General features: G+C 41.9%; 2 protein-coding genes across 3 annotated transcripts; both read right to left on the bottom strand.

The window, feature by feature from the left end:
- Nucleotides 1-140: 140 nt before the first annotated feature.
- mmd (monocyte to macrophage differentiation-associated) lies at nt 141-16,916 on the bottom strand. Of its 2 annotated transcripts, none has more exons than XM_051388664.1 (7): nt 16,460-16,916; nt 5,287-5,368; nt 5,036-5,196; nt 3,913-3,987; nt 3,706-3,807; nt 2,696-2,765; nt 141-1,754 (listed from the first exon to the last, which is right to left on the bottom strand). In XM_051388664.1, exons 1-7 carry the CDS (start codon nt 16,495-16,497, stop codon nt 1,551-1,553), a joined length of 732 nt encoding a protein of 243 aa, XP_051244624.1. In that variant the 5' UTR covers nt 16,498-16,916; the 3' UTR covers nt 141-1,550. The 2 variants fall into 2 exon arrangements, with proteins under 2 accessions (XP_051244624.1, XP_051244625.1); XM_051388665.1 differs by lacking the exon at nt 16,460-16,916 and adding an exon at nt 6,856-7,236.
- Nucleotides 16,594-16,896, bottom strand: LOC127356696 (small integral membrane protein 36-like). The gene has a single exon (XM_051388691.1). The coding sequence runs from the start codon at nt 16,894-16,896 to the stop codon at nt 16,594-16,596; it is 303 nt and encodes a 100-aa protein (XP_051244651.1).
- Nucleotides 16,917-18,369: the final 1,453 nt, after the last annotated feature.

Here is an 18,369-nt window from a genome sequence, read left to right on the forward strand (position 1 = left end):
CAGAGGAAGGTTCTTGTTTGTTTGTTTGTTTGTTTGTTGTCCTTGCAGGAAGTGAATCAGTCCACCGAGAGCTCTGACACACACATAGCCAGTCAATGCAAACTGAATTTAAAAAGGATTCACATCTGGAGGCTCAGAGGTGGGGCATTATCGTCTTTTATTGTCACATTAGAAAGGTGATATTCATGTATATGCAGCACCGTTAACAGCCAATGGGACAGACAGGAAGCAGTTTATTTCCCTGCAAAAGGCCAGGATCATGTAATCAACAGAACAAAAAGGACAGAATATACAAACATTACAAAACAGAGTGGTTAAGGAAACCGTTTCAACAGACACAAAAAAACAGAGAAATATGCACTCGTTGAGCTCCGAACGTCACTAAGAGGAAAGCAACAGAAAGGGAATTTTATGAGCCACTGAGCAAATTTACAAAAACCAACAGCATGAGACAAAAACATGAGGTTTCTCCAGCGATCGACCCCGCCTCGAACGTCCTAGTGGTGCAAATCAAAAACCCAGAGAGAGAATCAGTGGAAATAGTGGACTACAGTACAAAGGTGGTGCAGACGCTCTGCTGCACTCTTCACATTAATAAAGTGGAAACATTCTCTCATCACACCGCCTGCACTGATTTTCTCTCATCATGTGGCTCAATAATAAAAACCCACTCCTCACCAGTGTCGCCCCCTTCCCCCCGCAAAGCTCCCTGGAATGCTCTTCATCGCCTTCCTGGAGCAGCCTGCCCCCCCCCCCAGCAGGTGGCGCTCCATACTCACAGAAAAGCTGCGTTCTCTGAAAACTGAGGACTGCGTTTGGATACTGGTCAGAAACAAAAGCACGCACTGGAAAACAAAGAGTGGATCTGGATCAGACGGTCCCCCCCCCCGACTGACCTCAAACACTTTTGTTTAAATGAACTCCTGACCGGGGGGACCGGGTATGAACCTCAATACATTCTGGTACAAAAGTTGGCATCAGATACTGGTCGCTCTGCTGTACTTTAATCACTCTGTTCCGCATTTTAATCAAATTTATTCTTCTTTGGTTTATTTTTTTTTTTACATGTTTCTCAAAGGTAAAGTATCAAACAACGGCTCATTGTGGTGTTTGGATGGTACCAGCCCTGCTACTGCTAACAGCTGATGTCTAGCACCTCGCTCAGTGTCCCTGGGGTTCACGCCACCAGCTGAAATGTTTAAATCTCCAGGTTTGACACACAAATGACCCCAATGTGGAATGTGACTTCACTTCGAGCGATACAAAAGACTGCTATCAAATTTCTCAAACACTGACTGTGCCAGGGTTCGTTGTAAAAAGCCCCTCCCTCACTGAAGTTGTACAAAACAGCTTTGAAAGTAGCTTCTGTTGGGCAGAAAAATCTGTTCTCCGCGTTAGAAAACAGTAAACAATTCACGGTCATTGTTGTCGTAAACTTTTTGGGCTGCCGCAGCAGCTTCACTGGGCAGTTGAGGGAGTCGGTGTGCGGACGCCGTCGCTCAGGAGCGCAGGTTGGGGGGAGCGGAACGTGGAGAACCGGCGTCCAGCGGTCACGACTGGAGGAGGGTGTCGGCGCTGGGGGCCTTGTAGAGGTATTTCCAGATGGCGTAGTAGTGCACGGCCGCAGCCAGCGCCACGAACACGTGCCAGATGGCGTGGGCGAAAGGGATGACGCCGTCGCTCTTGAAGAAGAACACGCCGAGGCAGTAGAGGAGTCCACCGCAGGCCAGCTCCTGAAGGCCCTCGGTGTTGCTCTGCAGAAAGCGAGAGGAGATACAGGAGAAACATTATGGAACATTTAAATACAACATCCACTGACACTGAGCTTCACTACTGTCTCTACCTGAAACCATGTTCAGTGGGAGAAATAAAGTGGTGTTAAACAACGTACAAAAGCAGCTAAAATAACTAGAATATGTATTAAAAGGGAGTGGGGCATTTGGATATCTGATATATTGATATATGACTGAAATAAATGAGTGCAGTGTACATATTGTAGTTCTCTGTAGCATTAATGGGATATGAGCTGCTGTATTCACTGAAACCACCAGAGGGCAGCAGGCAGTGCGGATCAGTGATTCCCAACCAGGAGTGTTTGGACCTCAGAGACTGCAGCTCAACTTACAAATACATTAAAGAGTCATAAAAAATAACAAATTGTTGAGGAAGAATTTAACAATCTCACAGCCTGAGGGAGGAAAGTATCTTTAAGAGTGTGTGAAGAGGAGCAGAGGAGGTGAAAGAGTTAACAGAAAATAATGGATGAAATAATTTATAGTGGATCACGAATTAAAGGAATTATCTTAAACTAATGATAAACTGTTGAAATAGATCAGTAATGGATACATGGTGGGAACATCCAAGCTTTATTGCTACTCCATACCAACTGTATGAAAACATCCCCGTTTCTATGATTAACAGTCCGATAACATCCAGTCTGAACAGCTTTGGAACATAAATGGAGTTGATGAAGGGGAAGCACTGCTGCAGCTCACTGATGTGATCACAATGTATTTATGAACAGACGTGGTGTTAAACTGATGCTCGTGTCGATGTGAACGCTCTCAACCAGAAGAGGAAGTTAAACACACACACACACACACACAGACACACACACACACCGCTGGGTGGACGTGCAGAATAAACTGAATGTGACTGTAAATATATCCATTAACAATAATAATAATAATATTACCATTGACGTCACGACTGATGCAGGGAAGAAACCCATGGTCAGATAGAAGGCCAGCTCAACAAGTTTATACCTGAGAAGACAAACACACACACATTCATTAAGACACTGAGAGCTCAGATATCACAGCTGAATGGAAAGGTCTCTTTTTTGTCACAGCTTTTGTTGGCAGTTCACGCGGACGCTGGCAGGTTGTGACAACATCACGCATGGGGCAACACTCGGGGCGTTGACACTCTGTGAGGAGCCCATTATGGTGACTGAGCACCGACAATGAACCGAAGCACTGAGAGAAACCTGCCAAACCTGCCTCAGAACGTCTACTGATGCACACAATGAGAGCAGATCTGTCTCACATCCAACTGTCAGGGACAGGGAGACAGTGAGTGGGACACAGAGGGAGAGAGTGAGAGAGAGGGAGAGAGGGGGAGACACAGTGGGACCACCTGTAACTGACTGGAACAAACTGCTGATTTAGGACTCTGATGAACCGAAGAGGAAAGGACAGACGGTGAGATTACCCGTTCTAACAATGTGTCTGTTGGGTCGGGACAGAGTTCACCTCTCCTGTGTCTTTACACTGAATCTCACAGAAACCCTCCACCAACATGACCGCTCTCCAAAAGTGAAGCCAAAAACATCCCAACCCCCTGGTGGCTGACTGCAGTACAGGTCATAAAGCCTGCTGCCTCCATGTTAGCAGATGGGACAAACTAAATAAACCTAAATAACTTTCCCCCAAACATGGTCTCTGCCGTTTGAATTTCTATCTGAAGCTATAAAAAGAGTTTCACATCATGAGTGACAGCTGGATCACGACTGAGTGGTGAAACATGGCAGCAGCGTCTGTATCCAGATGTTCTGGTTCTGACTGGGTGGGAGGGAGGCTGCTGCACAGTTCCAAGGTCACAGACTTTCTGTACAATCCCATTTTAAAGTATAGAACACACACACACACACACACACACACACACACAGAGACACACACACACACAGCTGTTAAAGGAACTCACTTTTCATGGTAGTTGAAGACGTATATGGTTCCAGCGGCAGCCATGAGCCACACAAACCAGCGCATGTGTGCTGCTAGAGGGCCCAACTCTCGCAGGTTCAACCTGAAGGGGGAGACAATGGGGGGGTCAGCATATGCATCGATGTTAGGCCTCCACTCATCTCCCCCAGCCGCTCTGAGTGTACACACTCCTCGGTCTGACACTCACCAAGGTGTGTAGGAGGCAGCGATGAAGAAGTAGATGACCACTCTGTCACACATGTGGAAACACTGCTCCATAGACCTGAAACACACACACACACACACACACACACACACACACACACACACACACACACACACACACACAGGTTGGTTCTCTTCTATTTATTACTTGTGCAAACCAGAAACATTATTTACATGTTCTTACAGGTAAAAACCATCTGCTTCACAGGAAGTGATATCATGTTTCCACTGAAGTTCTGCAATGACTATATATATCTCTATATATATCTATATAAATCTATATAGATATATATTTTTATTATGTATATATATCTATATAGAGTTAGCTATAATTCATAATGTGCTGAAGCTACTGCAGAGATCACCTAGAGTGGTGTTAGTGAAGGTGCTTCCAGTCGATGCTTCTGGGGAACGATTCAGCAACAAAACATCACAGTACAAAGCTCGTGAATTTAAATATGTTTGCGGCCTAAACTCAGACCTTCTTGTGTCATTAATCCAGTTTATGAAAGGTTTCCTTTGACTGGGAGCTCTGGTAAATGTGTCCTTTGTATTTAAAACTCTAAAAAACAGGCATGTTTGAGTGGTCACAGTCAGAGAAGCACAGGTGTGTCTGTACGGCTGGAAATCAGATATTACTACTGCTCACCAAGTATAAAACACAAAAAGCTGATTCATTATCTCATTTAATTACTCTCTTATCAAAATTCAATAAAGCATCTGCCAATGTTGGACTATATTTGATTTTATTTCTGTATGTCTGCTTGTGGTAAGAACACTGTGGGTTACTTAGGCTACGGTCATGTTTCAAGCACTAATGTAAAAACCCAGCCATCAGTAAGATAATGACAGTTCCTCTAACAGACACTCAGCTACTGCAGGAAACAGCCTCGTTTTTATCTCAAACAAATCCACATTCTCAGTGTTTCTGCTCCACAAAAAGCCCAAAAAACGTGGCAACAAATTCTGACGTTAACACTTCGAATCCATCGAACGCAAGTAGGTCATGTGTATGAGGGTTTTTTAATGGCAGCTGTTGCTGGTACATGTCAGTCTTGGTCCTGTGCCAGCCGATCGCTCCTCCTCCTCCTCCTCCTCCTCCTCACCTCATGTGGCTCTTCTTCCAGGTGATGATATGGAACACAGTGGAGACCAGGAAGAGGGCACACAGGCCCATGCCGTACACCCAGGCGGTGATCCTCTCCCAGCCGTTGTCCGACAGTCGGTGCAGCAGCGTCATGCCCACGACGGCCGGCACGATGAGGAGCTGTTGGGGGGGGGGCAATCACAGAGCCGTTAAAACAACACGTTTTCAGATTCTGTCGCTCGCGTTAAAAAGTGAATTCACGCCGCTCACCGCATGAGTGTAGCAGTTTGCAGCATGCTCGTAGCAGGTGGGCTGGTAGCGGCAGTTAGCAGAGGCCCGTCGGTTCATGAACCTGGAGCGCGTGCACACACACACACACACACACACACACACACACACACACACACACACACACGTGAGCAACTATGGAAGGCTGCTCCAGCAACGTACAGCTTCTCACCAACACAACCATCGTTCTGATTCTGTCCTTATCAAGAGACAACAGGTGAAAATGATCAGGTAGGAATCGGTCACGCGTCAGGGCTGCACAGCGAGGTAAAGAAAGCATACTGCCATTATTCTACAGACACTTGGCCATACCATAATATTTCAAATAGATGTGCAGCCCTAGTCACTGTGAACACAGTAAGAGAAAATAAAAAAATAAACCGTGCAAGTCAAGATCCATAAATATAAAATAAAAATGTACAATAAAAGATATGTTAGATATATTTATGTTTTAAAATAGTTTTTAAATAAAAGGATGGAATATGCAAAAGTATGTTACCAAGTCGCATTAGTGACGAAACCCCAACATAAGCACACTCAATAAGGTGGATAAGAAGTAAAACAACTGAAATAATAAAGTATAATATTAACCGACAGGAGAAACTAAACACACTATACACAATGGCAGTGTATTGTTGTGTGTGTGTGTGTATGAGTGGGACTTTAATTTGACAAAATACTACATTTTCTAACGTAGTATTAATAATATATTTAGAACTATGTTTAAGTTTACTACTCACACACACACAGACAATAAGTAGATTCATGTACTTATACTGGTTAACACTGAAATAATGACTTTCATTATCATTTAATTCTGTGGTTTGATGAGCGTCTGACCAAAAACATACAAAGATAAATACGTCCCTGTGTATCTGAGGTTGTTTTATATTTTAATTATTAATATTAATATCAAAATAGTTCATTTTCAGTCAGACAGTGTTGGGCCAGTCACTCAAAAGATTTAATATATTACTCATTACTCTTAATACATCATTACTTTACTGTTTACTCCTTGCAAACAGTAATTAGTTACACTACTAGATTACATTTCTGCTAATTGTGTCCCCAAATTTCAGACTAATGAGGAATAAAATCCAGTTTTGTTTGTTTTAAATCAAAATAATGTGAATATTTCCAATTACAAAATATGAATCAAAGGATGTGATTAAAGTGTTAGATTTTAAGTTAGTTAATACTGTAACTACTCATCTTTCTGTCGTATTAACTCCATTTATTAGTAATTAATTACACTGCTAGTTACTGGGGGAAGTAATATTATTACCAGTAATGAGTCCAACACTGCTCCTCGGTTATTAAATTATATTTATCATTTTTTGTGCCACAGTTGCATTAATTAGAAATCCCTTTGTTCATATAACAACACAAAGCCTTTATATGTGACCCAACCTGTGTTTGTGTTAACGGAACATGGAGAATAAGGCAACGTTATCTTGCTCCAATTATCGGACACTGACAAAATAAAAACAACATTAAACGTTATTTTTAAAAGTTATTTTGACAGTGAAGATTGTAGTATTTTCCACCCACCTCTGAAAGCTGTTTACCCTCTTCATATCAGAGCTTTATTCGCAGGGAGCAAAGAAAAATATCAGCTTAAAAAAAAACAAAAACCCGCTTTACAAAAGAATAAAACAATAAACCGAAGGAAACGGAAGGCCTAGCATTAGCTAACGGGATGCTAACTTTCACTATAGCTACAAGGCACCGGCAGCATTCATCCTCCCGCTACAAAGGCACCATTTTAGTCTTTTTCTTAATACCATCCTGGAGCAAATACTGGCTCACTGCCTCGCCTTTTAGCTAGAAACATCCATGAGCACCAGCCGGCAGCCCGGGACAAACCGAGAAGAAGACCCGCCGCAGGCTCGCCGCTCCGCCGGTCAGTGACAGGCTGCTTCCCGCAGCTCAACGTTAAATATCACTTTTATATGAGCCACACCGCCCGAAGCAGTGGGGAGATGTTGAGTGACGGCGGTGCGAGCCAATGAGCAGCGAGACGACCGGCAACGTTGGCCAATCGGATCGCTGGGTGGGCGTGGCCCTGTGCTTGAGCGTCATCCGCAATCTTTATATGCAAGATAACGAAAGATTGAGGATGTTAGGGAGTTTATGAGTAATGGATAAATAACATGTTGGCTAAATAAATGAATAAATTAATTAATTAATTAATATAGAAATGCTGGGAAGAACTTAACTCTTTTATTAATCATTTTCTTTCCTGTGTGTTGTAGGAAGTGATTTGTTTGTTGTGCTGTCACCTCATCACGCCCTTTAAATGTTATGTCATGTGTACAAAAGGAAAATGAAACTGCCTTTTCATGTTTTGGTATCCTTATTTAAAAGCACTCTTTATAAAAGGGGTTTGTAAACTGTAACTAATGGGTTTAATTATGATTAATATGTCATTTTTATGGATATATAATATGAATATAAGCTATTTTTAAGACTTTTACATTAAAAGTTCTCCTCCATCATGACATTTTCTTACAGCTGCAGAGTTTATAGATTGTTATTTAACATTTATAACCGGAAAATTGATGGTTTATAATTTATTAATCTTTATTTAATCAGGCCGCCTCACTGAGATTAAAATTTATTTTCCAGATTTCATAAAACCACAATCCAGCACCACAATAAACAAGTTATAAACATATATAATTAACAATTATTCAGAAATCCCTTTTAATGAATTATTTAACATTTGAAACTGCAGAGTTGATTATTAAACATTTCGATCCATTGGGGTTTTATAAATGAGGAGGAAAACCTGCAGGGACTCCTCACAACCTGTTAAAGTTGCTGTTATGAATGAATGAATGAATCATTATGGATTAATCTGCTTCTTTTGTTTTGTTTTTGAATCATCGATTGATTATCTGGTTTAGTAAAAATTCAGAAAAAAGTGAGAAAAGCTGTCACAATTACCCAGAACCCAAAGTGACACCTCAAACCTTAAAAATATTAAAAAATACATTAGAAATATTAAAAATGATTCAAAGGAAAAGCAGCAAATCCTCACATGTGAGAAGCTGCAACCATGAACTGATGGAAATATTTCATTTGGGTTTCAATTTAGAACAAAAACATCATATTTTATAACCTCTCCATATATTGTTAAACTAGTGAAGTACTACAATATTTCCCTGTGGTAGTGGAAAGAGGCGTGGAAAGAAAAGAGTGTACTCGTGGTTACACCCCACCGCTGGCACACACTATCATCTAGCACGTTCTGTTAAACATGTTCTTGTAATGTAATCTTGTGTGTTATGTGTGTTACGTAAAACAGCTTTACACTCGCCATGAACTTGAACTGCTTTAACTCTTTAATAATTTATCTTTTAATTCAACCATTTGACAGATTTTGCTGCAGACAGACGCCCAACACCTTCCTCCAGCGGGACGAGGAAATGTATAAATCTGGTGGTAAATCAGGAGTTACGGCAAAAAAACAAACAAACAGTGAGTCTGATGTTGCAGCAGACAAAGTGACACAGACAGACACGGTGACACGCTGTAAAAGCTCTGTTATATAATAGCACTGTAACTTGATCAGTGACTCTAAGATATAACAGAGCCTTTATGTAAGACCAAAGTGCAATCCTCGGGCTTAATGAAGTTCGTGCTGCTGCACACAACAAGAAGGAGACCAGCGGAACTGAGCGTCCTTCCTCCTAAAAGGTTTTCTTCTCTTAGTAACAAATACAAAGACAGGTCTCATAATCCAGAGAAGAATGGTGAACTAGCCCATTAAATAAAAAGGTATCTGGGCCTTTTGTGGTACACGTAGCAGTTTGCTGTACCAGTGAGAGCAGAGAATGATCCAGACAAAGAGAGAGGGCTCATTGTCTGCATTGGGGTTTTTAAAACAGGACATTAGCACAGACAACGGGAGAATGCCAGAGGCCATATGTCAGGGGACAGTGTCCTCTTGTTTCTGGCTTCAGGCGGCTTTTTTCCCTGCGCCGCTTTGCTAACACCTCTAATGTGACACCGACCTGAAAGCTGCAGGTTGGCAGCACGTCACAGCGGGTCAGGATATCTTTGTCTCCTGGCCGTAAACAATCCTCTGTGTCTGTGTCTGAGTCGCACTGATCTCCTCCTCCGTTTGCAGATGGAGTTCCTCTGGTGTTTGACCTGCACTCTCACATTGTGCAAGCAGCTGTATCAGTTCACACCTGTCCCTGTCACTCATAGGAAATATTGTGGAGGATCTGGGTTTGTTTGGTTGAGGTCCAGGTACATTATCTAGGTTTGGGGTTAGAGTGGATTACCCAAAACCGGATGAGTTAGCTCAACTCAAATTGTTTGAGGAAACTGATCGCCTTAAATCGTTTAAATTGAGTGGATCCAACAATTTAACAATTTAAGCAAATATTTGACAAGTAACCTGATCCCGTAGTAGTCTGACTTCATGGATGAAGACTGTTGGTATAAGCTTGCCATTGGCCGTGTGTTTCAAGCGGCATTCTCCTCCTTCACCGTCCCCATCACTACGTGCAACAACAACCAGCTCCGAGCCAACCTACACACTGAAAATAGCAAGGTACCCCAAGCTTAGCCTGCTTTTAAAGGTACGAACATAGCAGCGGTTACCTTTTCTTTTGCAAAAAATTACCCTTTAATGCCACGTCTCGCCTCCCCATGTGCAAATGTTCAGCAATTGATTGGTTTAGAGAAATACAAACAAGTCAGAGTGTTTTTCCCCCCGATACCAGAATGATACCAGACCTTTGTCCAGTGCTGGTAAATCCCTAAAACGAAGCGTGGCTTCGGTAGATTCGGTCTACAGAAAAACATCTTAGATCAGTGGAGTTCCCCTTTACCTGGCATCTCTATCACTTCTGTCCTGCCAGTTTTGTCGAGCTTGTTAGGGCACGACAAATTCTGTTGGTGTGGTCACATTGCACTGCATTGTTCAAATATTTGCCTCCCTTCCGTTGAAGCCCGTATGAGGGACAAGATCAAGCATGTGTTTCTTGTTTTCAGCATAATATCGTTGCATAAACTTGCAGGTCAGAGTTCAACCTGACTTACAGATTCACATCAGACACAGAAACACTGTTTGGAAATGTTGGAGTTGTTATTCTTGCAGTGTGCCATCACCCTGCTTGGTACAGTATAACACTGCTGAAACTGAAGCATTGCTCAGGGTCACTGGACTCTTTTCAGAGCTGAATGTGGGGATGTTTCGTTGGTTTATTTGTGCCTTTTATTAGTACACGTGCTTCCATGTAATTCTCTGCCAACGTCAACCTGAACATAGGTCTAATCATCCAGAATAACTGAAAACACCTGTGTGGGTGTGCATGGCATTCAGTGCAGGGTTTTAGACATGCTTTCACTTGGTTGACTCTGACAAACTGTCACAATCCACTCTTTTCTGTACATATCAGGACTAAATATAAGATAAGTGTTTGATTAATTGATTTATTTATTTTGTGAGGTAAAGAAAGTGTGTTTTTAGAAATAGAAACATATTCAGTATAGTTAACCCTCTGCTCACACTGTGGTCAGGTATGCAGGGACCACTGGGAGATCACCGAACTCCATGAACCAATAGGAACTTTCCTTCACAAGTGCATCAAAGCTAAAAGGCCCCTCAGGGACCTGTCAATCACACCGAGTCTTAATTAGGCAAAATAAGTGAAAACACCTGTGTGGCTGTGGGACTCTGTAACCATACGACTGTCCAAAGAACACATCTTTCCTACTCTTCCATCTGTCCAGCTTTGTTCATCAAGGGGCTTTCCCGATCCACCTGTCCACCAGTCTGCTGCTCCTCCCTGCACATGTGTCCCACGTTCCTCTCATCAAGCGTCCACACATAAATATCCCAGTCCACCAGCTTTCCTGTTGTGTGACTTGCATGCTTGCCTTTGCTTTAAACCTGTTCATGTGCCTTTAATTCAACTTGCTCTGCCTCTGCTTGAGTCTGTGCAGCTGGTTTGTCCTCCCTGCTGCCAAAACCCCAGCAGTCACTGGCTGTGTAAAGCCTGATGATAATTCCACACTGACAAAGGAGAAGCAGGAGGAAGTGACTGTGGAATAATGTGTAATAAATTGAAGGATCGGATGTCTAAATCTGCTTTCGTGACAGTCTGAAGTAAACTGCGAAAGGAAATTTGGAAAAGCAGATTCAGAACATATAACAACCAGACCAGCCTGTGATTTATACCACATTTCTTCTGGACAGAGTGTTTTTGTATTCTGTTCTCATGTGTTACATTACAGATACAGAAGAAAAGAGAGGTAATCAGATTACAGTTACATTCAGTACAAATGGGGATAATTTAGAAGAAGCTGCTGATAAGTCTGGTGTTGTACGGCAGCGGATACTTCTGTATGTCTTGGCAGACAGCAGCAGGGCAGGCAGGCTGTGGTTGGGGTGGTAATTTCAGCACTGACAAACAAATATTATCTCATCAGCCTGATAAGTCAGGGGTCAGAGGTCGGCCATGCCTATGTACTGTAAACTCAATGAGAATCAGGCACATGCTGACCTAGTTTCTGTGTCCTCAACTTTACCCCTCAAATCCCAGATATCCTATAATTTCCAAGAACACAAACTGAAAATGGATGAGAATCCTCCACAGATAAAAACACTGTAGGGAGACACTTGTTGACTGTAGGACTGAAGCAAATGTGCAGGTTTTAGTATAAAATCTCCAACTGGTTTTGCAGGTTTCACACTCATGAAATTATAGACAATTATAGACCTACTGAGGGGTTGAAGATTAAATGTATTGTATTGTGAAATGCAGGCGACAAACTTTACGACAAGAGTGGAGTTTCTAAAAACTATAGCCTATAGGTGGGGAGTGCCCTGGGAATAAAAGAGGCTTTATGTTCACACGTGACCCGGGGTTAAACAGCTTTGTAATTGGTTTACTCATTCTAGCCTGCATTGCCTATACATTACCTGCAGTTGGGAAGGTACGGAAATAATTACAGAGGAAATCTACGATATAGAAGTAAAGAATAACTGTAAAAAGTGTATGGGAGACGGAAATCAGTACTTGGCTTAAACAGAAGGTGATACGCAAATTAGGAAAACTTGAGTTTTTTTAAAAAATCAATCAACAAAATCTGTTTATTCAGACTGAACTGCAAAAACACGATTAAAAGATCGATCAATTAGGCATTTTATGTTCATACGCCATTTAAAAATCCCAGCTTTTTATTATTATTGACCACCACCAACAAAATCCATACATTATATTTGGGTCAGGAGCTTTACTGGTGCTGTGTTTTTGCTGTATCTGAGTATCTCTCTATAGCAGTGGTTTCCATCCTGGGGTTCGTCAAAGCTCCATGGGGAATCATGAGGCCTTCAGTATACTACACATTAGGCTGATACCTCAGAGTTTCTTTAATTTATGTGAAGAAAAGCAAATTAAATTGTTGTTTTTTTAAATAATAATTTAAACTTAAACAAAACCTGGACACAAGCTATATTCACAGAGCCTTCACTCACTGCATTAGAACAACAGCCAGGTATCAGGGAGAAGAAAACACAGAATATGATTGTTAAAATATCAGAAAGAATTCATCCAAATTGCCAGTTAACACAACTTTCTGCAGTTATTGTGTTCAACATTTGTGTGCAACATTTATACCCTTATAATCTTGCATGATAATGACAGAAATGATGATAATGATCATCGTACTAATAACACCAATAAAATACATTAATGCTTGCAGGATCACAGTGATACAGTAGAATCGATTTCAGGTTGTTTTTATGTTTATAATCAAACTCTTTCTTTCATCATATCAGAGGTAGACGACATTCAACAGGCCAAATTCCTAGGTCTATAACATTTGTTATTAGATTTATCAGTTTATTTTGCTCATATTTAGTTTTTATGAACATATTTAATACCTGAGGCACATTGTTTGATATTTGACTTTTACACTACAGTTATTGGTGAAATTATGAGGCAAAGCTTGGACTTTTCTTGGACTTAAATTCTTACTTCTCTTTTTTGTTGTTGTAAAATGGATAAGATATCATCTGTACTTGCACAATGTGTCCACCATCTTTTCTGGCTTATCGTTTCAAACTTTCCGAGGAGTGCGTTTACTGCATTCACTGCACATTTCTCAGAAGTAGCAGGATTACATTGAGCTTCATCCAGATTTCTGTCCATGTTTACTGTGAGAGTTCTCAGAGCTATGAGATCTATTTGTGTTGAGCGTTGGCAGCGCAAACTGAGAGCGGTTGAATAATCAGGACACAGTTTCTCAATTAACCAAGAGACAAATGATTCGGTGGCCTGTATAGCCTCTCCATAACCTTACATCTCATATCAGATATATTGTGGTATTATTTATCTTAATCAGATGAGTTTTTAGAGGCTAAAACAGGAGTCAAAGACAGTTTTAGCAGAATTTCACAAGCAAACGTGAATTCAAAGACAAACTACAATCTGCTAACATCCGCTAACTCCATATAAGTGTTTAACACTCACAGGCGCTCACATTATCAGAAAAATCAAGAAAATTATATAATTGTTGGGTTAAAAGTACTTAACTTAGACAAAATAATACTAAATTGATTAAATGAGTGTGTAATTATCTTGAATAACAACACGAGTCGTCCATGTTTGTCTGGTTTTCAGGCGCTTACAACTTAGATGTTGACGTAAATGACATTAAGAAATTAGAAACTGGTAATTCATGTCAATTCCAACATGTCAGGACAGTTTGTATTGTGATGGCAGGCTAGGCTAATGCAGCTAACGTAGGTCAATAACATAGCTTGGGCTATATTGGTTGAGTCTAAATTCCAGGAAATGTTTGTTTGACTAAAACTGACTTATCTCCAAGACCCCGTTGAGTAAAACCCGGCAACATTTTTCTTTTGTTCCACGTTTCAGATTGGATATTCTTTGTGGTTTCTCTCAGCACAGTTATCCAGATAACTCAGTAAATCTGCTCAAAAGCCCCCGCCTTGACGTGAGACCCCCTGACTCTGATAGCACAGCTAATCAGTCTGACTCGCCACAGATTACAGCATGACGCTGCACGCAAGATCCTTTACAATGAGTGACCTGTAAAACTGTTTGGACACGACCAGGAGGAGCATGAAAGCAGATGCTAAATATAATTGAAGTTAAGGGTAGAGGGTGAAGGAATAAATGTTGAGTGCATTAGAGGAGAAATCTATCATAACGGTCCATTTATTCATCCTGAAGTGAGGAAACGGGCGTATAGACCGACTACACTGCAGCTTTATGTCAACTGTACTCTGTTTACTAGTTAAACACAGCTATCATGTGCTTCATTCTTTTTTACACAAGACTTTGTTTGCATGTTTCGACAGATTTGATACAGCATATCTGCACTTGAGAAATACGAGAGGCAAAGGAAAAGTGCTCGAGCATTTTCTTTATCTGTTCATCGTCGGTGTGGAAATGTTTAAGATGAACAGCAAGTCGTAGCTATGCTCGTATAGTGGCAGGTAAGTGGAGCGCTGAAAGGGTTAACAACCTTCTGTTGTGAGGGTGGGGTGATTAAAGACACACGGTCTCAAAATAAGAATCTAGATGTGTAGGTCAGGACCTTGATCAGGGAGCTTTCACCCGGCTGTCTGCCGCTTTGGCAACCACATCCACGCACATCTCGTCTCACATAGCCAGACCTATCGCTAACACTTTGTTTTAGCACTGCACCAGCGCTGGAGAACCGTCTTTATCATTCTAGTATAGGGGTTAAAATGCTCTGGCTGGTTTGTATTTCTTTAAATCAATCAATTATCTAGGCGATGCTAAGCCCACAGTGCATCGACTTGTTTTGGTGAACCATTTTTTACATTGGGAGATTAGCAATGGTGTAGTGGCGTCTGAAGAAGTGGGTATCCTCTTAACTTATGCCCCAAACTTCATTTAGTGAGAATGATGTGCATCAGAGGGGATTTAGAAGTAGATATACCCAACGGCAACTGAAAAATAAGTGTGTATAGTCTGAATACCTGGGTGAGCTCTGGCATTAAACTGTCCCTGCAAAAGGAAACAGTAAAAGACGTATGTCGACTACGTGATATGACTTTTACGGATAAAAAACACAAACATAGTTTGATCATCTGTGGCCTACAGGGGAAGCTGGCCTCTACTTTAGCTCTGGACGAGCTCACTGGATGATTCAGATCAGCTGTATGTAGCTCTAGCAGAACGTTATTTAACCAATATCACAGAAGCTCGTGTGAAGTGAAACAGATCGGTAAATTGGAATAAAATTGTAATTTTCACTGTGTAAGTTAGCTTGTTGTTATTTCGAAGAGGATTTTGAAATCGGTAACGCACAGATAGAGGAGTTCCCAACTGAAATACTCAGTTTTGCTGCACGAATGATGCCTAAAATAAGACCTCATGTTTTGTTCTACGACATAAAATATGTCAGTAAATACCCCACTCTGGATTTTTTATTCTTACGCGTCTTGAAAAAGGGCAGTCGCTAACAAGTGGCTAAATGAGACTATGGAGGTAAAATGTCAGCATGGCGAACTCTTAAAGTTTAGTGGCAGTGACGCTGAAGTCAAGCAACCGCTGCTAACTTCTGGGTTGGCAAAAATACAAAAATACACCATCCCTGCAGGCAGGCTTGTACCCACAGCTAGTCCTTGTGAGTCAAACTAATGTACATCACACTTCCTCCAGTTATGTAAGAGGTTACTGTCTGTTCAGACTACTAATCCCTGAATGGCAGCCAATCAAGAGCAATGCAGCTTTGATATTGTAGTGCAAGTAGAGATAATAGTTTTATCTACATGTTGGAGAAAGGGAACAAAGTCCAAAGATGTCAAGGTGCGACAAGTGTTTCTTTCGCCTAAAGGTTTGTCTTGTTTGTCTTTCAATGCCTCATTTAGAAAAAGAGTTTCTATTCTTCTCTTTATTCTACTACACTTTTCTGTGTGTCTTTTCCCAATTATAATATTAAACCTCTCTCCCACTCCTGTCTCTCAACACTACACAACAGAAAATGCCCTCTTTATTCCTTGTGCTTTATCAGTTCTGACATTTCCTCTCCACAGCAGACTGCAGGCTTTGGCTTGAGATCCTTGAGATAAAGAGGGATTTCACGTGCATACACACAGCACTTAAAGACATCAACACATGTCACTCTCTCTTACCGTGCAAGTCTGGTCCGGTGCAGGTCGAATCCTAACATTGTCCCCCCCCAAAAAAACCAAGGAGTTGTAAAAAGAACGTACGTACAAAAAAAAAAGAGTCAGGTATGTACAAAGGTGAGTCCGCCGAGTCTGACTCAGACCATCGTGCTCTTCTTCTCCCTGAAGTCCGAGTGCGTTGGCTCGTGGTAGGTGGTGATCATGTTGGACGTGTCCCACCGTCCCACTGGGGCTGGAGAGGTCTGCATCACCACCAGCCTGATGGGAGACTGAGTCGGCTGCGGGTCCGGGGCGTACTCCTTGGTAGGATCTTTGCCCCGGCAGTCGTACATGATACACGATATCAGGAAGACCAGGAGCAAGATAACGTAGCTGGCAATGAGGATGCAAAGGTTCAAAGTGACGGGATCGATCTCCTGGTAGTTTTCCAGAAAGCCCATGGTGCCTGCCTCATGCTGGGCGGCCCCAAGGCCTCGAAGAACAAGCGCCTCGGAGGCCTCAGAGGAAGGGAAGGTGGAAGGTATCGACTGCTGCTACAGACTGAGAAACACTAAACAAGCCTGGTGACAGCAGGGCTTTCTCCCCTCTCTATCCTCTTCAATCTGTCTCTCCACTGTCCTCCCCCCTCCCTCCGTCCATCCTCTCCTCCTCTGCCTCTCACCTCTCTGTTTCAGCTGAGCGCTCGTGGATACGTGGCTTTGTGGTAAAAATACTTTAATCCGCGCCACTCCTCCAACCTTGAATTTTCTGCGATCAATGACTCCCTTTTAATAACTTAAGCTTCAGTTGTAACTCAGCAACTGTGACAGACTTTCTGTTATATCATCTGCGAGCAAGTGAACATGAATTACTGTGTATGTGGCGTATTTGAGCGCATGTTTCGTGTGTGTAATCTTAATCTTGATTGTGAGTGGGGATTGACGGAGGAAGCCATCTGGCTAAACAGAGGCCGGAGAGCGCGGCTAAAAAGCCACTCAGAAAATGCTAACATGCTAGCAGAAGGCTTTATGATCACAGGACGAGGTGAAAGACATTCCTCTCAAATGTAAGACCTCCTATTATTTTGCTGAACAATCTAGGCAGATTACAGCAGTGGTCTTCCTCTGTGTCACACTCAGAGGCGGGATTATTACAGCGGACAGGGTTTATAATCTGTTGATGCATGACAGCACCCACCCGTGTTTGCAGGTGCACCATCGTGCGTGTTTGCAGACATGAAGAATGTGAAGAAAAGGACAGCTTCAGTTTCAGTTGTGTTTTTAACAAGTCTTTTTTCACCTGTTCTTGTGGTGCATTAGCTGAGATTACTGTGGACAGCAGAGGGCACCAATTAGCAACGTTAGTAGCGGGAGTAGACGCAGGAGAGAAGCAGAGCTGGTGGCTGAACTTTGACCCAGACACTTCAGGAGGTGGGGGGGGGTTACACAGAGAGCACAAATAAAGCATGCTGACATTCTGACATGGTTTTCTGTGCATGTCCTCCATTGTTATACTTCACTTACAACATTTTAAACACCCTTTGCATCATGCAAAGTTAAGGCTGTGTCCTATTTTCATACTCCACATGGATTCTAACCAGGTTTGGAGACAAAATGAGGATAAAAGTCAGTATGTATACAGTATGTATATGGATGTTTGAGAGCTGGGGATGGACACTATCATCCTACAATGCAATGCACAGTCAGGCAAATGGACTGCATTAAAGTGCTGTTCTGCTCTTTCAACCACTCAAATGATTTTCACCTTAAATTCTACTTAGTTCTTAGTAACATTCCTTTAAGTTAAAATACTGTATCATCATGTTTTCTAACTTTGGAAACTGCTGTGTCGTGATTAAACTTTTAACAGTTGATTTCATTAAGTCCAAACCTCAGACAACATGTTTCTTTATGGATGCATATACACATAAAATG

The sequence above is a fragment of the Dicentrarchus labrax genome, unplaced genomic scaffold (genome assembly GCF_905237075.1).
Source record: "Dicentrarchus labrax unplaced genomic scaffold, dlabrax2021, whole genome shotgun sequence".
Classification (NCBI taxonomy): domain Eukaryota; kingdom Metazoa; phylum Chordata; class Actinopteri; family Moronidae; genus Dicentrarchus; species Dicentrarchus labrax.